Below are 24,132 nucleotides of genomic sequence, written 5' to 3'. Positions count from 1 at the left end.
GTTTTCTCGCCTTTTTTTTCTCATTCTTTTTTCATTTTTCGACATGACGTTTTTGTGGTCTGACATGCTCTTTTTTCACTTTTCTGCAGTTGTGCAAAACGAGTGGAGAGTGTCACTGAGCACTTTTTGAGAGAGAGAGAGATAATTAGACGAAAAGAAGAAAAAAGTGCACTAAAAAGGATTCCCCCTAACTCTTTTTTTTTCTTAAACTTTACTTTTTATTTTCCAGGCTATCGATATATTCTCATTGGATCCGCCTCCTGAGAGTGAGACATCACTGGAAGCGGATTTCGTGATGACTCAAGCGGAAAATGCATGTCGGTGAGTTTTTTTGAGTTTTTGAGATGTTACTTTTTCAAAAAAAAATTCTATCAGCACTGTTATTATGCTGGTATGCAAAAATCGGAGCTGTGGAAGAGAAAAGCTGGTGGCCGCGGCCACGGCCGAACACCATAATCAGTAAATATTTTTTCCTTTCATATTTTTTCTCGATTTTCGTTCGTTGTTCGGAAATTTCTTGAATTTAGAAAATCTTATTTTTCGACTTGATTGAAGGTTTTCAACACAAAATTGGTTGAAAAGTAATAGTAATCGAGAAAAAATGACCGAAAATTTTAGGCTACGATAGTTTTCGTTACGAGGATCGTTGGCCACGCCCACAAACCTTCCACTTCCATAGCTCTGATTTTTAATACAAGCATGATAGCATTTGTTAAAATCTTTGACTCTTTTTTGGGGAAAATTTTAAACATTTAGTTATAAATGAGCAGTTGAGATCTACAAAGTTTGTCAAAAATATTGTGAAAACTGATACATTTTTTCAAGATAAAAAAGCTCGAATGTTTCACAAAATCGGCAAATGTTCCTTGGTAGAACAATTATGCTAAAATCATCATAAACGATTTCGAGTGCTTTTAAAGTTATCTTGGTTTGAACTTGAATAATTATTCTTCTCTGAAAACCGTATTCGGATTCTTTAAAAAATCCCACCAAAAAAGATTGCAGTGATGAGACTGAAAACACAACGGGAACCTCTCAGCAGCAGTAAGTGTCCCTTTTGTCTTTAACAAAAAAAACGAAGAAGAACTTCCTCAAATTCTTCCCTTCATTTTTCTTCCCTTTGTCCAATCCATCCAATGCAAAAAAGTGCACATTCAAACCCTTTTTTCTCCTTTATACACTTTTTCTCTCAATCAAGAATCCTCCATTTGCAGACTAAAATTACTTCGAGCGGACGTTCCTACGGACTTACTTCCAGCCGGATGCTCTCCAACTGATTTGCAACCAGCTGTGAATGTTAAAGAGAAAATTGAAGTTAATGGTGGGGTTTTTGAAATTTTAAATATAAATGATATGCTCTGAAAAATGGAAAAATCCAAAAGGATTTCTAATACTGCTAAAAAATCATATGCTGTTTTAAGTTTGCCTAGTTCATATGAGATTTGAAATCCTTCCTGAAAAAAAATCCGCACTAAAACTTTGGTCGAAAATTCGGGAGTCCAAATTGTTAGGTAAATTTTACTTATTGAGTCGTTGAGTTAAAGTGTTTCATCTCAATAAGGCTGCAACACATTTGAAGGCAAAATTTCAATGCATCAGTACGAAAAATGAAATTTAGCCAGGAATTTTTTCTCCCAATTTTTCAGGAGAATCTCGACTAGTCCAAAAGAAGAAAACGCTCTACCCGGAATGGGAAAAGTGTTGGGACACGGCAGTTGCAGAAGGACGGATACTCCAAATAGTGCTCATGTTCAACAATACACCGGTTGTTGAAGCGACGATGAGACTTGAAGTATGTGTTGGGTTAAGATGTGGGAATATATGTTGAATAAGAAAAAATGGTCCCAATGGGAATTCAGAAGGGCAACATCTTCTGACTCTCTTCTTCTTTTTCCTTCTTTTTTTGGCTCTTGGTCCACATCCCGGGACGATTTGTTCAGCTTCACCAGATTTTATGAGCAAGAAAAGAGTCGTCACGAATTATTACCCCCTCTTTTTTGAGGGATTTCTGATGTTTGAAAGTTTAAGAAGCACCGGAGATGACGATGATTTTCTTTCTTCAATTTTTTAAGTATCACATTATTTTGAACCAGTTGTCAATTATTATATTTTAAAGGATTTGAAAACGTCAATGGTTCTAAATGAGACCAAAGTATGTTAGTGACTTATATCTGAAGTTTTAAGAGTTGAATTCTTGTCGTTCCTATAGTCAGTTGTTCTTCTCTTCTTCGCCTCGCTGTCTTCTTTATCCTCGTCGTAAATCCACTTCCAAATTATCCCTCTCCATGTGAGCCCCCATTTTCTAACCGATTCCAAATCTGACTTCACTTCTGAAAATTCCTCTCCACCGGTTTCTGTTTCAACCAGTGGGCGTGACCTCACCAGTTTCCGGAGGCTCTCCTAGATTTCTGGTTCTCGTTTTTTGGTTTTGCTCCTTTTTGCTCTGGTTCAAAACGTCTTCTTTCGACTTTGCTTTAAAGATGACCGAAGTTCTGAACGACATCTATGAAGCGATTAGTCTACTTATTAAGGTGAGCAAATGTTCAGATTTTGATTGATCTCAGTTTTTTTTCATTTTGCATTTGTCGGGAAAACAAAACTACCGTAGTCATCTGTGCAACTTTTTAAATTTTAAACTTTCGGATGATGTATTTTACATAGGAAAAACAATGACAATTTTTTTTTGGAAGCAATCTCCTAATACCGTAATAACTGTATTAAAAAATCATTCACACTATCAAGTTTCAGCTCAATTATCTCAATTCATATGCAAGATATCAAAATGTGTCAACTGACAAAACATTTCTGACATTATGACTTATCAGTTGTCTACTTGTTTATATCTTTGACAGAAACTTAGAAAAATTGACTCAAAGTTACATGGGGCCCTTCTATTACAGATGTAACAAGTAGTGAATTTCAAAAGTTTTAATTTTCACATCAAAGTACTGAAATTTCAAAAATTTTTGTGAGACACGTGAATCTTTTGAATCTTCCAAAAGATGGACCGTTAAGTTTTTGGGAGCAACGTGTTTTTTCAACAAATATACCAGAAATATTAACACTTTCTGAATATTTTTCCCAAAATTAAAACTTTTGAAAATCACTACTTGTTATATCCTAAAATATGAAAAAGGGATAATGAAGCACACTCTAAATCGTCAATTTTAAACTCACTTATCTCGATTCCTGTGAATAATATCAAAATTTTGTCAACTAACAAAATTTTAATCATAACCAGCGAGTTTGCCGCGCCTCCGGCGCTTCAAACAGCTGGCTGGTGCGTCTTCGGCGCAAGTAACCTATTTATTTTACTGTTCGTCGCTTCGCTCCTCTCTACATTTTTTATAGGGTCACGTCAATTTACATTAAATTTTCAAGCTTTTCAAAAATGTGTGGACAAATCCACAGTGAAAGAGACGCAACTTTACTTATTTATTATAAGAATGATATTGCCAATATTTTATCAGTTAATACGTTTTTTATATATTTTATAGAAAACTGATAATTGTATCGTTCCAAAATATTTTCCAAAACAAAAGGGCAAAAAGCAGACAACTTCGTTGCTCTTCTTCTAAGATTGGATATCCCTCGGGAACCTACTCGGGACCCTCTTTTTCTTTTTATTCATCGCTTATCCGTGTCTTCTTCAAGTCCTTTTTCGCTCTTTTCTAGTTTTCCGTTTTTGATATGCTGTTTGTGTTGTGCAGACAAAAAAAAGTAGTGAACAAAAAAAAAGAAGAAAAAGTTCGGAAAACACAAAAAACGGGGGCGGCGATTTTCATAAACCTGCGCGACGACGGGCTTCTTCTCCTACTCAAAAAAGATAGAAGAACTCAAGTTTTTTTCGCCTCAGGGCAATGTTTTGTTCATCGAAATTTCGCCTCGTTTTCATATTTCCGCACAAAAAGGAGATGCTTCTTCTTTTCCATTTCCTTCATATTTTTTTCCCGTTTAGGTTTCCGTACGTTCCGTTTATTGCTTATAACTCATAACTCATAAACTACCGTAGTCTCTATGGTATTTGACGTCATGACACAGGAAAGGATGAAAGAAGAAAGAAGAAAAGAAGAAAAAGACAATGGTTTCTCATGGAGACAACGACATTTACACCCTTTTTTGTTTCCTTTTTCTCGAGTATCCAGAATATTTCCCCTTTTTTGTTTTGTTTTGTTGAAAGGAATGTACATAGCTCACATTCTGAGAACGTACCAACTAGAAAATTTCCAGCTCAACGTCTTGAGCACCTTTTTGAAATTTTCAAACTTGAGCGAAAATTCAGACCTTCTTAACTGGATATATATTTTATTGGTTTTATTCTGGTACAAAAAATCGGAGCTGTATGAGATAAAAGCTTGTTTACATGGCCGAAGGTCCCACAGCGACAACTACCGTAACCTAGCAGTATTTCAATTCTCCGGGTTTTATCGGATTTTCGACTTTTAATTTTCGAATGGTTAAATTTTTCAAGAAAAAAAGTAACGAGAAAAACCCCGAAAGATAAACATATTTTTAGGTTACTGTAGTTGTCGTTGTGGAACCTTCGGCGATGTCCACAAGCTTTTCTTTTATACAGCTCCGATTTCTTCATACCACCATAATATTAGGTTGATTATTAAAAATGACGCGAAATTACGCACCAAGAAATTCCGAAGCTGTTTCCAAGTTATGATTGATTCTGATATCATTTAATTAGGTTCTTGAAATGTATAAAAATAATCCATCTCCAATCGAATCTCCAAGTCTTTTCTACTTTTTCGCAAAATCATCATCTCCACAAAAAACGAATTCACCAAATAGGTGTTGATCTGTTTTTGACCTGATCACTATCTCAAATTTGATTCTCTTTTGCCCACCATCACGCAATGTTTTCGTCGTTCATGATAAGTGATGTCTGATTAGGAGTAATAATTCATCGTTTCCCTTGGACTTCCGTTATTTTTATGCTTCGGAAGAACTCAAAACTGACTCCGGGATGTATGGAAAAAGAGAGGTCTTCTAAACGGAGGAGTCGAAAACGGCGCGGGAGAGTTGAAATTGAATTTCGGTTCGAAAAACATACGCATGCCCATGTGTGTGTATTCTCTAGTCAACGCTTCTTCTCCTTCTTTTCGACATCATCTCATACTCAAATCACGGGGAAACCACCAACCTTTTCTTTTTCCAATCAGTTCTTTTGCAATCTATTTTGTTTCCAGGATATCATCTCGAAATGCAAAAGCGACGCGATCACACACATCTGGATCAATACTAAGCCAAGTGGACGGATTTTGGCTCAAACAAGACATCTGAAGAATGCACGTGAGTTATACCTGGGTGGTGAGACCAAAATTTCACACGGCTATTGTGTTTCTGTGAACAATATGTTGTCGTGATTTGCATTAGAATCGCTTTCGGTTCTCAAGAAAAAAAAACCAAACTTCAATCTTTTTTGTATAGCGATGTTTCCTTTGAAAATACAATTTAGAATCAAATTCTTCTTTTTTACTGATTCTTACCTAAGTCTGCTAGCAATTTTATTAGCAACGCTTTCTATTAAGCTTCTCATTTCGAGCGAATTTCACCCACCCGTCGCCCGCCCGTCACCCGCCCGCCGTCCGGTCGGCCAGCCCGTTAAACTGTCTGGGTACTGTTTTCGGACGGCCTATCCGAGATGGAAAGCTTATTCTCTAGATTCATTCGCTAATTCCTTACCAAGATTCTTTGATTTCTTTGGACATAATTCTCTGAACTTTGCAATATTTAGCGAACACACAGGTCAGAAACAGTGCTATCTTATCTACGTAGATAGTTTTCTTTTTTCGGATCAAAGTCAGTTCCTGCCAAGGTGTTGGTTCTTGCACAGAATCACCACGTCATTGCTATGTGATCCCCCATTTCGAGAAGAGCACATTTTCTTGCAAAGAAAGTTGGAATCCTCTTCCAATCCAATTTAGATTCTGAACTTTTGAATTCTTTTCCAAATATCAAACAGACATAATATTTCCGATCATTACCATGCGCTCAGATTCCAGCCAAATTATTTGGAATAATTGCTCAAAATGATTGCCATGACTATTATTATTATTATTATGACTCAAAAAAAACCTTGAGCTTGTCATTCGGCCATTCGTCTCGGTGATTTTTACGACTCTGGCTCTTCATATTCCATTATTCAGCATCCGAAAAAAAACGCTCCCAAGAATCAACCAGAACGTCTTCTACAGCTTCTGGTTTCATTTGTTTCGTTTTGTCCTCTGTGACGAAGAAATAGCGAAAAACAAATAAAGATAGAAGACGTCCGTCGCATGAACCTGAAGAAAAGGTCGTCGTCTACAGAATTAATTGAAATCTTATTCCTCGAATTCAATAAACTGTAGAAGAGAGAAGGAGCCCAACTTTTCTTTTGTTTCGTTTTGACTTCCATTCCTTCGTCGACCTTTTGAAACTTTTTCATCCTTCCCCCGAATGATGCGTTTCTTCTTTTGCTGCTCCAAAACTTGCTTCTCCTTTCCTGAAAGAGGTAAGCTGGTCACACAAGTATGCAAATCTCAATTCGTCTTCTCCATTTTTTCTCCTTACTTCGTCTTCTTCTTCGTTTTTTCTTCATTTTCTCGGAGCCACCATTTTCTTCTTCCCACTGCCCAAAATCTGTCGCTTCTAATTTGCATTTTTGGCAACCTTTGGGCCATCCGCCACAACCTTTCACACTTTTCTTCTTGTCACTTTCCAGATTCTCTAATTAGGTTATTTTGTCGGGTAATTTGGTAGAAAATGACGTTTTTCGGATTCGCGTGGTAACGACGACCGAAAAAACCGCGAAGATCAAAAACAATCTTCAGATTTGTTTTTGAAAGGTTAGAGATATGCGTCATGACCGTTCAGAAAACATCAATAATCAGATTCTCAGAGGCATAGGGTTTTCCAGATTCAAGACTAAAAACAGACTGTTATCTTGATTTCAAAGTAGATACAAATACAGTTGTCCGAATCTCTGAATTTTTGTTTTTTCTCCTTTTTCTTCAAGTAGATAGCTGTGTGTTTTCAAATGTTGGTTTTTCCCTAGAATCCTGCCATGAAAATACCGTTCTACCAGTGTTAAAAGGAACGGCCCTTCTATAGAATGACCGTTCCTTTTTAGAGGGGTTTTTCTCATACAGGTTTTACGTTATCTAAAACAACATCCAGATTTCAAGCTTTAAAACTCATCATCATTTTAAAACACCGCCGAGCTCCAAACTCCTGAAAATTGTCAAAATCAACTGAAAAACGCGTTTTTCTATATGTTGTTGCCCGAAACTGTAGGTATACAACAGAGATGTCTGGAATGACTTTTTTTGAGAAACTGAACTTGGAATATAATAATTTTCTCAAAGTTCCTAATACGGTGTCCAGCATCCGGACATCTCTGGTGTACATTCACGCAACATCTAGCATTTACACCTTCTGAATTCCAAATATCACTTGAACCTTGAGAATTCTGAACTTTCCAATCAAATCATCACATTTCCTTTTCGGTTTTCTAACCCATTTCTGAAATTGTAAAGTTTAAAAAGGGTCATGCTGCCTCCCAGTGTAAGGGTCAATGCCACAGATCGTATCGTTGCCTACTCGAGGGAAGAAAACGATTCATTCTTCTTCCTATTTTCTTTTTAGTCGACTGACGTTCTCAAAATGATTCGTAATTCGGTTTCTACTGAATCAAAAGGTAAATGCAGGTAGTTGCAGAAGAAAAGCAAACCTCCTATTTGAATTTCTGATTTGTTGCAATTGACATCATTTTTTGTTTCACCTTCTACACTCATCGTTGATTAAACAACCGACATATAAAACAAAAGTCCTTATAGTAGAAGTTCGAAATTCGCCCAAAAGCTGGTCTCTCTCCTCCCGTTTCCAACCAAATAAACAGGGGTCATCACAACTGATGACGTCAGCAGAGAATCTATATATCACAGTGTATAATTGTCAACCGGTTTTTCGTAATTTTTCGTCGTCTATGTTCTCTCTAATTAGCACACTATTCGAAGTTTCCTTCGGTCGACCGATTCTCTAAATGTTTTGCGCTTCTTAATTTTGCGACGACTACATCTGAAGAGACTGAAGAGGAAAGAGACGCACACAACATCTACGTCGTCTTTGTTTCTGTTTCCATCAGGGCATTTCGTTGGCCAACTTAACCATTTTTCTGTTCATTTCGATTTTTGGAGAAGAACCTCAAACTAATGACTCCTCCCACTTCTTTTTTTTTCTCTCTAATCTTTTTCTGTGTTTGAGTTTTGGCCTAGGGTTTTGCTCTAGAAAGAAAAAGACGAAGCAACTTGTTCATCATCATCTTATCAAATATATCAAATTCTTCTAGCGGATGACGATCACCCTGTAGAGGACATCATGACATCCCGAAGCAACTCAGGTCCTGGAATTCAACGCCGTAGAGGTAGGAAACAAACTTGTTTTATGGTTTTATTATAGTTTCATCTTCTTCCAGGAGCGATAAAACATGCGCGCGTTCATGAGATTCGAGGCCATCAATTCGTGGCCACTTTCTTCCGACAGCCACATTTTTGCTCGTTGTGCTCTGATTTTATGTGGGGACTCAACAAACAAGGATATCAATGTCAACTGTGTTCCGCTGCTGTGCACAAGAAATGCCATGAAAAAGTGATTATGCAGTGTCCTGGAAGTGCAAAAAACACCAAGGAGACTATGGTAAGGGATGAGAAAAATCACTGGTTGAAAGAGACATTGGGAATGGGATGGAAATGAGAAACTCCGTAAAACCTGTAAAAGGAGGGCTCCGAGCCATCAACATTGAGCCCACATAATTCGCCTCCTATAAAAGATAGAAAAAGTCATTCAACTATTAAAATGTTGATGATATTATGATCAACATTTTATCAGTTGAAAATTTGGCTCTTTCCGGGAAGAACTGTACCAAAGCGGGACCGCCGGTCCCAACGAATTGCAACAACAGTCCCATTGTTCCGTCAACGGTCGTAATGTCCTGAGAACGACCCCAACGTTCCGACAATGGTCCCAACGTTCCGACAACGTTCCCAAGGGTACGACAACGGTCCCAACCAGGCTCAACCTGGAAATCCTATTGGAAACATCGGAAATTGTAATTTTTGTTTCAACTAAGAAGCACATTTCAGCAACAAAAACGATCGTTTTGCTGATAATTGAGAATTCCAGCATTTTTTTACTGGAATTTTTCGGAGTGCAATTATAGGCTTAAACTAGAACGCCTTGTTCACATCAGTGCCGGAAAAAGGCGTTTTGGCCTAAGCCTACAATACAAAAAACATAATATTTTGTGAACAATTCTTGTCAAAAAGTACTGAAATTACCAAGGATAAGTAAAACGTTAAATTTTCCACTGGATTTTTAAAAGACCATTCCGTTTTTTCTGTATTTCGGGAATAGGGTTTCCAGATTAAGCCTGGTTGGGACCGTTGTCGTACCCTTGGGACCTTTGTCGGATCATTGGGACCGTTCTCAGGACATTGGGACCGTTATCGGAACAATGGGACCGTTGTCAAAACAATGGGACCGTTGTCACAATTCTTGGGACCGGTGGTCCGATGATGGGACCGGCGATCCCGCTTCGGGACCGTTCTTCCCGGAAAGAGCCGAAATTTTTTGATATCATTCAGAGGAACCAAGATAAATTGGTTTTTCACAGTGTGAGAGCTCTTCTATTACAGGTGTATACTGGAAAATCTGAAACTTTTGGATACCTTTGGGTGGGAAAATAATGTTCAAAAAAGAAACTATATAGTCATACTATATAATCATACTTCTAAAGATTTTTCCAAGAAGATGAGAGAATTCAAAAGAAAAATCGCTTCAAAATAAGACCTATACCCATAACATAACGTATTTCAAGCCCACCGAAGCTTCAACTTTGAGCTCAGTTATCTCGATTCCTGTAAAAGATATCAAAAACTCGTTAACTGATAAATTGTTTATCAAAGTATCACCAATTTTTCATCAGTTGACAACTTTTTTTATATCTCTTATCGCAGCTGAGATAATTGAGCTCAATGGGCATCTATTAGAGGAAATACGTTATTTCAGTCGTTCCATTGAGCTCATCCATTGAGCTCAAACGATGTTGAACTTAGATACCCAAATACTTCCAAATATAGTCTCTGACACCTGTACTTGTTCATCCTCTTTTCACACTATTCTATATTTATACATCTGAGTCAATAAGTGTGTTTTCTTTGCCTAGACGAGAAATTATAGCCTGTGTCGTAAGGAGAGGGAACAGCTGACACGTGAATTGCTCATTATTGAAATAGGCCGAGAGCTATAAAGGGAGTACTTCAAATTTTGGAACTTTGAAGTTTTTTGCACTTTTTTAGTTACTCCTTTGTAACCTGATACTTCTCTGAACGATAAGATCAGATCAGAGAAGCTAAAATTTTTGACTACGTATCTGTAATTTTCATCTTTTCAGGCTCTAAAAGAGAGATTCAAAGTTGATATTCCGCATCGATTCAAGACTTATAACTTCAAAAGTCCCACTTTCTGTGATCACTGTGGTTCAATGCTTTACGGTCTTTTCAAACAAGGACTTCGATGTGACGGTGAGTTATTTATTTTTATTATAAACCCCACCTTCCTTATCAATTCTGACTACCTCAGAATAACGAACTAAGTCTATTTCAGTTTGTAATGTGGCGTGTCATCACAAATGCGAGAAGCTCATGTCTAACTTGTGCGGTGTGAATCAAAAGCAGCTCAGTGAGATGTATCACGAAATCAAGAGAGGTACTCATGCGACGGCTAGTTGTCCTCCGAATATTGCTAATCTACATATTAATGGAGACACAAAGAGCAATGGAAGTTTGCCGAATAAGCTCAAAAACCTGTTCAAATCTCATCAATACAGTGTGGAGGAACAGAAGGATACAGATGAGTACATGGATAACATCTGGGGAGGAGGAGATGGTCCAGTTAAGAAATTCGCTCTTCCACACTTCAACCTGCTCAAAGTTCTCGGAAAAGGATCATTTGGAAAGGTTATGCTAGTGGAATTGAAAGGAAAGAATGAGTTCTATGCAATGAAGTGCCTCAAGAAAGATGTGATATTGGAAGATGATGATACAGAATGCACCTATATCGAACGACGAGTTCTGATCCTTGCCAGTCAATGTCCATTCCTCTGCCACTTTATTGCTCATTCCAAACCAATGTGAGTTTGAGATTCCTATAGAAAATTTCAAACCAAAATCTTATTACAGGAGTATCTATTCTTTGTGATGGAGTATTTGAATGGTGGTGATTTGATGCATCATATCCAACAAGTCAAGAAGTTTGATGAAGCCAGGACGAGATTCTATGCTTGTGAAATTGTAGTGGCTCTTCAGTTCCTTCACACCAACAATATTATTTATCGGTGAGTAGAAATGTGTTTTCATAAAGTAAAACCTTTAAGCGAAGGGCCCTTAAATTTCAACTTTGAGCCAATTTATCTCGGTTTCCCTGAGAGATATAAAAAAGTTGTCAACTGATAACATTTTTATCAAAATATCAAACTTATTTTATCAGTAGAGATATACGGTCTCAAAGTTAAAGTTAGAGGTCTTTCTATTCCAGATTTTACGAATTGAGGAATTGAGTAATTTTGTTAGGAAGTTTGAGCAAAAGTCTTTAATCGTAATTTCTGCCTTTTCAGAGATCTCAAATTGGATAACGTTCTTCTGGACTGTGATGGTCACATCAAACTCGCAGATTTTGGAATGGCCAAGACGGAAATGAACAGAGAAAATGGAATGGCGAGTACTTTCTGCGGAACTCCAGACTACATTAGTCCGGAAATCATCAAAGGACAACTCTACAACGAAGCTGTTGACTTCTGGTCGTTCGGAGTTTTAATGTATGAGATGTTGGTGGGACAATCGCCATTCCATGGAGAAGGAGAAGATGAACTATTCGATTCGATTCTCAATGAGAGACCGTATTTCCCAAAAACCATTTCCAAAGAAGCTGCGAAATGCCTATCCGCGTTGTTTGATCGTAACCCAAATACACGTCTTGGAATGCCGGAATGCCCGGATGGTCCAATTCGACAACATTGTTTCTTCCGTGGTGTCGATTGGAAGCGGTTTGAGAATCGACAAGTGCCGCCACCATTCAAGCCAACTATCGTAAGCTTCAGACATTAAATGGCTCCTAACTAACTTAAATTTCAGAAATCCAACTCGGATGCTTCCAACTTCGACGACGACTTCACAAATGAGAAGGCTGCGTTGACACCGGTTCATGACAAGAATCTTCTGGCGTCGATCGATCCGGAGGCATTCCTTAATTTCTCTTACACAAATCCTCACTTCTCAAAGTAGTTCTCTATTCTGTCTAACGCAGATTTCAATTGTAGTCACTTCTGAAATAGTCTTATTATCTTTTGATTGGATTGACAACTGGTATTTCGTCAGAAAAAAACAACAACTGTGAACACACTTTGTCCTCTCTCACTCACTCTTTTCGCATAATTTCCAATTCTTCCAAACTCCCCCTTTGAATCCACGTGTATAAAATTGTTCACTGATTTTTGAAACGACCTAAAAGGTTCTGCAGTTTTTTCCCTCCCTTTTCCCGTTTACTACTAGCAATCCGTTTTGCCATATTTCTCTGTCCCTGGCCTTTTTCATTTTGTCACCCTTATTTGTATTTCATATCACTCCACATCTCTTTTCTCTCTACTAATTTTCCACTTTGCTCTTACTTTCCTAAAAATGTTCAATCTTGTTTGCTTTTTGTAGTTTTCTTACTGTCTCAAATCATTGCATTCGTTTTTCCCTCTCTTTTCTATCTATTTCCGAATCCCCCCCCCCCCACAATTTTTTCCAAATCAGACGGAGGTTAAGAACAAAAAGAAAATAAACCAAGACTTCTAAACATCAGTTTGTTGACTTTAGTTCTCGTTCGATTTAAAAAACGAACACCAAAGAACATTCCACAACAAAGAGTTACAGGAATGTTCGGAATTTCGAAAATTCCCATTTAAAGTGAATTCTCGAGAGAAAACTTTTTTTCTTCGATTTTTTTCAAACATTTTTAGACTTTTTAAAGGTTTTTCAGCTACTTTTTGATAATTCCTTTTTGAAATTTACAATGACTTCAAAATGAAGAAAAAACTATTTCCTTTTTTTACAAAAGGCACGGTCTCCCAGAGTGAAAATTTTTGGAAAAGTTCTCTCGTTGTCTGCACTCTAGCTAAATTTTATTTTTTCACGCGCCTCCCCCTTTCTCTCTTCTTTTTGACTAATAGAAACTTATAGTCATGGAAATCACAGAAAAGTACGAACTTGAGCTATTTTTAGAGGAAAAAATTATTTGCTGTGTTACCGAAGACTTCAGCTATCAGCCGCACAAAATATTATAAAAATTGGAGCATTTTGAGCAAAGTTATGAATCACTAAACACCGACTGGCAAAAAAACCGGTTTTATTCAACCGTACTTACGTCTATCAGGTTTTTACGGAATTTAAAAAAAAAACGAAAAAAAAACGTCATCAATACCACAGAGAGATTTGCTACAATTCCATCTTCGATTTCTGATTTAGGTCCTCATTTTCTTGAAAATCTTGAAAGTGTCAAAAATCGGGGGGTTTTTGGGAATTTTGTACTGAAATTTGTATCCTGCATAACTCTGCGGGTATCTAACTAATGATCAATAGACCAAACTATTTGTAATGGATTGTTCTACAATTCCTCCATCTTCGATTTTTGATTTTCGTCTTTGTTCCGGTGTTAGGGGGTCAAACAGTAGTACATTGAGCGATTTTGGACTTTGGAGGAAATTTCCAGTTGGTTAAAGGTTGTCTTTTTTGCAAAAAGCAATCAAATATCTCATTTCCTATGTTTTCTAACATGATAGGAACTTAATTTGCTTATAGAGCAAGAAGAGTTGCTTGAAAACTCGGAAAATCCAAAAAAGGTTTTTCAAAGCTTCATATCTTGCTTGATAGTTTGAGACAAGTCTTGAAACTTCTTACAGACAATCTCGGATATGATTTCTATTAGGTTGATGCAAAAGTTTCTTCCGATTTCGGCAAAATTTTTGATCAAATTTTGCTCAAAGCAGATAGTGCTAGATTTATGAAAACAATGTTTATAAGCATTAATAGTTGTCTGGCAACGCTCCGGTAATTCCTTGATTCCATCGGCCCAGAACGACGATGGATGCGATTGAAAAAGTGATCCAACTCCTTTTTTGTGTCATCTTTTCAATTGAAGTTTTTTCTATCAAGATGACGAGTATGCGTCCCAAACGACTATTCATCCAAAAGGGCAAGGTCCGAAAAATACGGAGGGTGGAAAAGAATGGCCCAGCCAAACGACATGAATTTTTGGCTGATACCTCTAGTCACGGGTGGTTTCGCATTGTCGCGCTGGAAGAACCCTTTTCTCCTTGTTTCGATTCGACTGCCAGATTCAATTTCTTTGATTATGAACTATATATTGTGGCAATTATATTGGTACATTCATCTGAAAGTTCCCAGTTTCCACTCCTTTGACAGACCACCGAAGACATAGCATCCCCATTTTTAGAGGAAAATTAGATTCCAGGACGTCCAGATCTAGCTCTTCTACGTTAATCAACTGACCGTTCCGTACATTGTTAGAGTGACTCAACCACTTTTTCTCTACGGTAATAGATCATCCACCCAATTGAACGTGCGAAGAAATGATAGGAGAAACATGCACATGTCTACACGGGGATGCATACCATATTTCTTCAAAACATTGGGTACGACTCGACCCAGTTATTGAAGTTGCCAAGAGACTTCAATCGGGTCACAATACTTGGTTGACTAACAAACAATGCCTTTGACATTTTACGGGTGGTTTGAAACGGACCGGCTTCAACAGTAGTCTTTAATAGGTCCAAGTCCAACTTCGGGACCGAGTTTCGTATTTGACTCCAAAATGTTTGGCTTCAAATTGATCGGTGCAGTGTTTGCTGGTAGGAACAACAGGAGATATTCCTTCATCTATTTCTTTCATTTTCTGATGGATATCAAAGTTTTCAAACTAGGAAGGAATAAAAATAAAATGACGTTTCGAAAGTGTAGACGATGTAGGACGAAAGAAAGCGACTTGCTCGCAAACGACAAGAAGTAGGAAAGAGGCAAAATGTATATAACAAGTCCATGAGATACTCTATCCAACAAAAAAACATCCTCCAAGAAAAACCGTCCCTCTGACAAGATATGAGTTCTCAAAGTTGACCATTCAAAATCGGAAGAAACTTTTGCATCAACCTAATATCACCCACAAAATTTTTTTTTTGAAAATATCCATCTTTGAACGTTTTTGAGACGTTCTCAGCTGTTCGTCCATTTTCCAATTAAATCTGTGAAAAATTGTACGAGATAAAATAGCGTGAGAGATGAAGAGACGCAGAGACATTTTTTCTCTAGTTTTCAAATCAAAAATTTTCATGCTGGGAGACCGTGTAAAAGGAAATTAGCTTTCTTCAGTAATCTACAGTGATCTTCACGAAAACCGTTTCATCGAATTTCAGACAAAAAAAAACGGTAAAATCATACTTGTAACGGGCCGGGCTTTTTCCGGAATTTCGTAGGCCCGGCCCGATGGGAAACTGTTCGAGTGCGCCTTTACAGGCAAGCATAATAACATACCGTAGTTCAAGAAGCTGTTTTTCCGAAAAAAAAAACTTTGGAAATATTCCGAAATTGGTCGGAATAATTTTAAGAATTCTGTTCCGAAAATGTCTGAAAGTGTTGTTCTCGATTTCTTTTAAAAATGTATATTGAAAGAAAAAACAGGTTTATCAATACGAGAAACATAACAAACAAAAACAAGAACAAGAAAAGTTAGAAACAAAATCACAGTAAGTATCTCATCTAGAATTGCAAGTCTTTCAATCGTTTTCTCGTCTCTTCGTTTTCAGTTTCATCTGCTGCTCCAGCACAACCACAACCACCGCCACCAGATCCACATCCACCATCTTCCTTCTTTCCTCCTTCTGTTTCCACTATCACTTTCTTTGTCTTTTTTGACTTTCTAACTCCAAGATCTGTGTTTCCCGTATTGAGTCCTTCAATAAGTAAGCATGCTTTACACATTTTTTGACTTGTCATGTAGCCACATCTGAAATAAGTGAAATTTGTTGTTTTTGTGAGAAACCGAAAGTCATACCTCTCGCAAGTCTTCAACGTTGGCATTTCAACTTCCTTTTTCACTGAAACCTTCTCACCACTTCGAATCAAATCAAGAATCGCTCTTGGATGCACTTTTTCCAAATCTCTCACATATTTTCTCGCGTATCCTCTGTAGGCGTTTGGAGCATAAATGCATTCTGTGTAAAAATACTCCAACTGATTACTCCTCGCATACATTACGATATCTCTTTCGAAACAGTATTTCAAAGGTTTCGCACGTGGTAGATCCCCTTCTTCTCCTGTTACAATATTCGTACATCGTTCCAGTCGTGCGATATCCCCACGAAGCACATTCATCAGAACAGTTTCAGCCATATCATCAGCGTTATGTCCAGTCACCAACTTTGTTGCCCCGATTTTGAATGCACCTCGATCGAGTGCTTGTCTTCGGAACACTCCGCAAAACGTGCAATTGTTTTTTTTACCAATTTTAGCAACGATATCATCCATAGTCCATCCGTAAAGATCATTATAACTGAGAATAGTCAATGGGAGGCCATATTCAACACGATTCTTTTCAACTGCTAGAAGAGAGTCATCTCGGTATCCTTTAATTCCTTCGTCGATGGATAAGAGTTGAAGATCCAGTCCATAGTCGTGTCTATCGTTTAGAGTCTTCATTACAAACGCCAGAACTGTGGAATCCTTTCCGCCGGATGCTCCGATCGCTACTCGTTCTCCTCTCTGCAAAATAAAAAGTTTCTATGAAGTTTAAGAACTATTCAGTTTGTATTATGCTGGTTCGCAAAAATCGAAGCTGTGGAAGAGAGAATGTGGTCCACTCAGACACTGAAATTCTGGGGGAGGAAATACCAGTTGGTAAAAATCCAATCACTTAAGGGTTTTGGGCCCTTCGCTCGCAAAAATCTTCTCGAGCGAAACAATTGATTCTTTCTTCGATTTTTTACAAACATTTTAGACCTTTTCAGGTTTTTCAGCTACTTTTGATAATTCTTTTTTAATTTGCTCAAATTTTTTGTCTCAAATTCGACAGGACGGTGTTCGCGAAGATTACTGTAGATTACTGTAAAAAACCTTCAATTTTGTAGTTTTTTTCATACTTGCAAAATCTCGGGACGGCCCGGAAAAATTTTTGGAATTTTTTCAAAAATTTAAACAGAAACGACCTATTTTTCGACTACTTTCTACTCTGTAATATTGGTAATAATGTAATCTTTTTTTTTTTTTAATTCAAAAAATTACCCAAATTTTCATTGGAAAAATTTCAACTGTGGTAGGCGGGCCGGCCCGGGCCGGGCCGAGAAAATTTGTCTACCGGCCCGGCCCGGCCTTTTGCAACTATTGTTTTTACGAACGCAATCACGTGAGAAAAAAATTACGAAAAAGAAGGTTTTCTACAGTAATCTACAGTAATCTTCGTGNACACCATCCTGTCAGATTTAAAAAAAACTGGAAAATCGAAAAAGAATCTTCGAAAATATCTAGAAATCCTAAGGTCTGAAAATTTTGCGAAAAAATAGAAGAAAAACACAATTTTTTTTCTCGAAAAAATCGCTATTTTGTGGAGTTTTCAGTATTGGCGGGAATTAAAAAAAAAAGAGACGAGAACATTACAGAAGTTTTCAGAAATGAATGGGAAGCTATTTTTCGAGATTTCGCCAGTGTTTTTTTTTATGTTTTTTCTTTGTTTCTATATGAATCTACAAATTTTTCTCACTAAGTCACCGCTCGTTTCACAGCTAGCCTATAGGCTTGAGTCCCACAACCACAGTTACCGTAACCTAAATTTTAGGAAAAATACTGTAAATAAAAGTATTTTCAGGTTACGGTAGTTTTCCTTGTGAGACCTTCGGCAACGGTAGCCGGCGTTTCTCGTCACCAGCTTCGATTTTTTTGTACCTGAATAATATGAAAAACCTTGAACAAGTTGTTGTTGATAATGGTTTCGTGTACATCATCTTCAAAACTTTTGGAAAAACAAGGACCGCATAATTGAGCCCCGTTCTTGGCTTTTCTGATCTTTGCAGAATTCGAACATCCTTCTTCAGATTGACATGGAGGTGGTCCTCGTCGTTTTTCCATCTGTAGTTCTCATTTTTTTCGGACTGAACGCTATATTTTCAGATATTTACAGAAAAGAACACAGTCAAGAAACTGAAGAGGCAGTATCTATACAGTTATTATTTATTATTCGTGCCAACTTAATACTTTTATATTACATGATACAAATTTGAAAGTTTTGCAAATGGTGAGTAAAAGTATACTAGCAAAATGTATAATCTAATTTGGTTGGGGTGTTAATCAGTTGATCGAACGGCAAGAGCGCCAAGCAAGAATGGGCAGTTCTCGTTGAACACATGAACTTGGGGACAGAATTCGGCGAGTAGTTTGAGAGCGAACTCGCAGAATGGGAAAATGTACAGTATGCCTCCAGGTACGGTCACAACACCTGAAAATGAAGAATAAATAATTTGAGCTGTCTCACAACTCTAATTTACCTGCCGCTTCCTTATTAGTGAAGTAATTGACAAGTGGCTGAAGGTCGTCTAGATCTTTCTTTCCAGTGATTACTCCAAGACTTATTTCTTTCGAATTGCAGGATGTTAATTTGCCGAACAACAGGTCTTGCGAACATAAGCTTAATCTGAAATTAAGAAAGTTATACTAAAGATCTATTAATCTTTCGAACCTTTGCGTTATAAGTAATCTGAGTGGAGCATCATCTTCGTCTCGAAGTAGCTTCACAACTAAACGTTCGGCTCCGTGAACACGATAGAATTTCACAGGATAGTCGGTTTTCTTCAAAGCCATCTTTCCACTCCATGTTGGTGCATACGTGGCATCTAGCTCTTCGAAATTTCGAACAACATCTTTAGGGGAACTTGGCGGAGTCCGTTGGACGTTTGCTCCAACAGGCGATTTCGAAGCTCTTCGTTTCCTGAATTGTTGTTTCTCGGAATGAGCAGTTGAATCTTTCGCGTAGTCTACGACTATTGGCGGCGTTCCTCTTGCAATCGAGACGTTGCGTAGAGCTTTCCATGCTTCTTGGGATACATGAGTACTTTCGAAGAGAATATAGGCGAATTGGTCTCTACTGTTCAACTCAATAGACTCAATGCTTCCGTATTTCCCAAATGCCTTCTGTAGAGTATCAGTGTGGCACCAATCTCCTAGACCTCCCACGAACAGTTTTCTGGATACTTGACTCTTTCCGTAGCCGATCTTCATTCGTGAACCCTGACTTCTTATCGAATTGTCTTGCTCGTGTTGTTTAGCTCGAATAGCTTGATCCACAGTCTAAAAAATCATAAATGTTAAAGTGAAAACGAGATATCGAACCAACCTGAAACATGACGAAAGCGTACGCGGCATCAGTATTGATTGGGGTCTTGATGTCGACTTCTTCAACTTTTCCGTATTTTTCAAAGATAGAACGGATTTCGCGCTCTTTAACATCTGACGGCATATTACCAACAAAAAGAGTTCGCGTTGCTTCATCGTCATCTTTCTTAAGTCTCCAAGTTTGAGGCTCTTTTGATGGCCGATTGCGATTCCCACTAGATCCTCCGGACCCGTTATCCTTCCTGTCCCCTTGTGCTCGATTGAATCGGTCCGGAATATACTTTCCTTCCTGATCGCGAAGAATACCGGCTGGATCGCATTGCACGTTTTCCCCGAGAACCCCTTTCAATCTTTCCATCAAATTGTATCTCACTTTCCGGGCGCAGTCGTTACGTTCGAAATTGACGTAAGCGAGACGTTCATCTTCCTCTGGGTTTTTCACAACTTTTATCTGGAAAAAAACAATAATAAATCATTTAAGAGCAAAAAAATTACTTCAAAAGGTGCAAACTTTTTCAATTCATGCGTTAAACATTTTTTGATGGCATCCCGCTCCAAATGGTCGTCAAACCCAGAGATGCGTAGGTTCATGTATACTTCTGGAGAATGGCTTCCGAATCGTTCTCTAAAACAGATTTTTTGATACAAACGCATGCAAATGAAAACGGTATACCTGTAATAGCTGGAAAGGCCATTGCAATTCGGTTTGTATGCAGATCTACCGCGTTCTTCTTGCATCTCGAGCTGAAGGAATACTGATGTAGCTTGGAAGAACAGTCAGAAATTAGAGAGTTCTGCATTTTTGGTGAATATCAAGTAAGAATAAAAGCACAATATTACAGGAAGTGAATCAGCACAGAGACAGTCACAATAGGAAAAGTAGAAGGAGTACTAGAAATGGACTAAGACAGTGAATGAAAGAGTGGAATAGAACAGACAGTACCGAATGAGTAAAATATAAGGACGAAGAAGCGGTAAAATAAAGAAGGACCTGAAATTCTGCAATAGTGATTAAATAGACCTACAATCCGCGAGAGTTATTGATTTATGTTTGCGTTAGCCACCCACGAATTCTGCATTCGGACGTGAGGGTGTCATCGGGTGTTTGCACACTTTTGCGGACCGTACCTTTTGCGAAAGTATTTGGACTGCTCATTGTCAAACCCTGCTCATGCCGAGCTTGATGCTTTTATTTTCGGATTTAAATTCGAAAATACATTTTTTCATTAGCTAATTTGTGTTTCTCTCAAATGAGTTCTATCTGTAGTTCCTCCCATTGTATCAAGTAGGTTGCATACACTTCAAACGACACTCCGATATCCCGCTTGCGCTCTTTTTATTCCTCACGTTTTCATTGGGAAAGGGCGATTCGGGCCTCCGAACATCTTCATATCCGTGATTTCAGTTGTATCTTATTGTGAATTCCGAAAATTCTAGAAAATCGGCTCAGGCATAGTGTTATTCATTGAATCTTTTTGTTATTTTTCTGTACCTCCTTTCTGCAAAAAAACATCGCTTTTTATCCGTTTTTCATTTAATCTTTTTTCAGGATGGTTGCCGCTTCCGCTACTCGTAACATGCTCCATCAATATGGACGTCGCGCCATCGGAGTTTCCTTGGTTGCCGCTGTCGGATCCACTGCCGCCTTCTTCTTCGGATACGTCCAGCCAAGACACGAGAAATACGAGCGCTTCTTCGCGTAAGTTTGAAGTCTCCTCGAAGTACCTATTTTTGAGTCAACACCCAATTGAAAAAAATACATTTTAGTGTTCTGAATATTATTCAAAACAAAAACAATATTCTAAATGATCGAAATTGCATTCTTTTCATGAAATTCATAAACTTCAATATTTTTTATTCCAGCAACTACGATCCATACACCAGAATGAAGGAGATCTGCGCCGCCAACAAGGGATACATGCACACCTGCCCACAAGAGTTGGCTAAGCTCTACGAGGAGAAGGGAAAGACTGTCGCCGACTTGTAGATGATATCGACCTTATTTCATGTAATATTGTAGACGAATTTCTTCTCAATGTTGCGATATTCTCTTATAGCTTCTTTTTCTTCGTCGAATAAAGATGTTCGGATTACCGTTGAAGACACGTTTTCTTCGTTTTGTAGATCCACAAACTGTAAAACTCCGCTCATCGAAATTCTTAAAAAGCGCAGAACAGGTGCATGTGTTGCATTGGCTCTCGTATTGGGCATCCCAATAGTCCATAAGCCGATTTATTCCGTCCAGATGTATTCGAGGGTATTTGGCTAAACCGACCGGCCAACGTGTTTTTATCGAGATGGTATCTCGATATTTCCTGGTACTAATTGCCTCTTGAATCGAATCGCCCATTGGGCAGTGTTGACCTCCAAACTCTCGTCGTTTCATCTCTTTTTCTCTCGTTTCGTCAATCACATATTTACGCTCTGAAAAGTTGTCGAACGAAAAATATTTGAGTGGTCGTGCCCATTGTTGACGATCTATTGATAATAAATATCTTTTTTTCCCTGAAACATTTACTATCGATCAGCCCAATTATTAGTAAATAGTGTCCTATAATGTTCTTAGGTCCGCGGAAGCATTCCGGCAAGTTAGTGTTTTCCGTGGGTGTGTTTATCGATCGATGCGCGAGTATACGCAGAGAAGCAGTCAGGCACTGGAAGCTCTTCTGAATAACACAACGTTTATTCCTTCTTTCCTCTTCATAAATCATATAATTACAGCATAATTGTATCAATTTATTGATATTTTTAAAAATACGAGTTAGACTTTTCAGGTTGTTTGTTCGTTTTTAAAATGGGTTTTTTTTTCGATTAAAAATATATTTCAATATTTAAATAGGAAAACAATATCCCCATTCTGAGTATTTTAGGCCTTGGATGTGATTTTTTTTGCTTGTATGAAATGTCAAAACAAAGTAGTCCACAGGGAAAAATTAAAATTGATTTTTTAGAATCAATCAAAAGACTAGGTCTACTTCTTCCAATAACTGAATAGGCTCAAACATTAAGTGGTTAAAACATTTTTTTTTCAAGTTCTTCTTTACTGGTTGAAGACCTTCTAATTGTGGCGAGGTTATTTTTGAGGTGAATACAAACAGATCAAAAGCGTGTGATATATGAACCCAGAGCATGGTTTCTGCACTCTTCAATACAACTTTGCACTTTATATGAGCTTGTTGAAGACCACATCTCTGATGGGAAAAGGCATAACATCATAAAAAAAGAGTCCTAAGAACTACAATCTTCGTTCCAAATTTCTTTTTTATTTTGACTTGATTCTTGTTGACGTTCAGAAGTCATGCGAACTCTTTCCTATCTGAATATTCTGTCAAAACGATTTTCAATTTTTTGTCAAAACCTTCATAATGTGATTTTAAAGGACTACGGTAGCTCATCTTTTTTGCCTGATATTACTAAATGTAAAGAAAAATAATAAAATAGGTCTGAAACAAGTTCTTCATATCAAACTTTGTTGTTTTATTTTTCAACCAAAAATCAGAATCAGAATACAATTTTCAAACAACCTACAACCTATTCGCAAGGAAGAAATCATTGATTATATTGGAAAACAAGCGGAGAGAAACCGTATTGCCTTAAATACCGCCCATCTTACAAATGTTCGTCTTATCTTTTTCTCTCCCTGTCATTTCGAATCTTTTCCATCAAGTCAATTCCTCGTTTCGTAGGTATTAAGAGAGGATGCCTAAATAATGCATCACGTTACCCATTTCTTATCAATTTTCAATTATAACATCGGATAAATATTTGAACCCATTTATCAGTTTTAACCTAAAGCGTTGAAAAAAACTTTCAAAATAATCCTTTCCTGTTTTTTCATTTTCCCCTTTGTTAGCTTATTGTGAATCAGTGATCACATTTTAAATGCAAATGTGATCACTGGTTCACAAGTACAGAACCTGCTAAAAGTTTATTATGTTTCCTATTTTTGAAAATAGGCACTTTGGATGCCTACAAAATATAGTAGGCTTCATTGGATAGAACAGAAAATTATTGACCGTATCAGACAAAAATAGAGCTTTAATTTTGTAGCTGACCACTTTTTTGTACAAATCCATACAAGTGAGATAGATCGCTTGAAAGTGCTACGACCCTTTGCTATTTCTGGAAATTTAGGCGCTTGGTTGGTTCCAAGCGATTTATCTCATTTGGATGAATTTGTACAAAACAGTTGTCAACTACAAAAATGAAGCTCTATTTTTGTTTAATAAGCTCAGAATGTTTCGATATCATCCAATAAAATCTACTATGTTTTGTAAACTTTCCATTTCGAATTTATCAACTTTTGGCTGGAATATTAGTGTCACTGACATTTTCCGTTCCAGATGGATAAATGCTTTCTAGGCGCCTTAATTGATTTCTTCACAGTTTGATAAGTGACTAAAATAACTTTTCATCCCGTAATTGTATAGAAACCCCGATATTGAATTCTCATTTCATAGAAAACACATGACCGCATACTTGTAACGGGCCGGAATTTTCAGATCGATCCCTTAAGTTTCAGCAAAGTTACTCTCAAAAAATCGTTTGCGAATACCTTTTTGGCCAGTACTGTATGTATACGTGTGTGTGAAGGATAAAAAAGTGAGTGTGCGGAGCACCGGAGTGTGTGTGCTCCGAAAAGGAAAAGTGA

At 37.6% G+C, this 24,132-nt stretch overlaps 4 protein-coding genes across 4 annotated transcripts; 2 read left to right on the top strand and 2 right to left on the bottom strand.

Moving 5' to 3' along the window:
• Positions 1–295: 295 nt before the first annotated feature.
• Cbr-tpa-1 lies at positions 296–12,329 on the top strand (the record flags this gene model as incomplete). The annotated part of the gene is made up of 11 exons (XM_045235886.1): positions 296–321; positions 1,215–1,321; positions 1,623–1,792; positions 5,199–5,301; positions 8,339–8,413; positions 8,465–8,685; positions 10,442–10,571; positions 10,654–11,162; positions 11,229–11,383; positions 11,663–12,134; positions 12,180–12,329. The coding sequence occupies 11 exons, from the start codon at positions 296–298 to the stop codon at positions 12,327–12,329; spliced, it is 2,118 nt and encodes a 705-aa protein (XP_045091924.1).
• Positions 12,330–15,860: 3,531 nt separating this feature from the next.
• Cbr-tut-1 lies at positions 15,861–18,221 on the bottom strand (the record flags this gene model as incomplete). Its single annotated transcript, XM_002634050.1, has 3 exons — positions 15,861–16,107; positions 16,156–16,862; positions 18,057–18,221. The coding sequence occupies 3 exons, from the start codon at positions 18,219–18,221 to the stop codon at positions 15,861–15,863; spliced, it is 1,119 nt and encodes a 372-aa protein (XP_002634096.1).
• A 215-nt stretch (positions 18,222–18,436) lies between these two features.
• Positions 18,437–20,219, bottom strand: Cbr-grld-1 (the record flags this gene model as incomplete). The annotated part of the gene is made up of 6 exons (XM_002634051.1): positions 18,437–18,588; positions 18,638–18,783; positions 18,829–19,436; positions 19,483–19,932; positions 19,977–20,106; positions 20,155–20,219. The coding sequence occupies 6 exons, from the start codon at positions 20,217–20,219 to the stop codon at positions 18,437–18,439; spliced, it is 1,551 nt and encodes a 516-aa protein (XP_002634097.1).
• Positions 20,220–21,031: 812 nt separating this feature from the next.
• On the top strand, positions 21,032–21,468 carry CBG01648 (the record flags this gene model as incomplete). The annotated part of the gene is made up of 2 exons (XM_002634052.1): positions 21,032–21,180; positions 21,345–21,468. The coding sequence occupies 2 exons, from the start codon at positions 21,032–21,034 to the stop codon at positions 21,466–21,468; spliced, it is 273 nt and encodes a 90-aa protein (XP_002634098.1).
• Between the last annotated feature and the right edge of the window lie 2,664 nt (positions 21,469–24,132).

The sequence above is a fragment of the Caenorhabditis briggsae genome (assembly GCF_000004555.2).
Source record: "Caenorhabditis briggsae complete genome, chrIV, whole genome shotgun sequence".
Lineage (NCBI taxonomy): Eukaryota > Metazoa > Nematoda > Chromadorea > Rhabditida > Rhabditidae > Caenorhabditis > Caenorhabditis briggsae.
The sequence above is the reverse complement of the archived record's forward strand: the minus strand, read 5'-3'. Positions and strand labels throughout refer to the sequence as shown.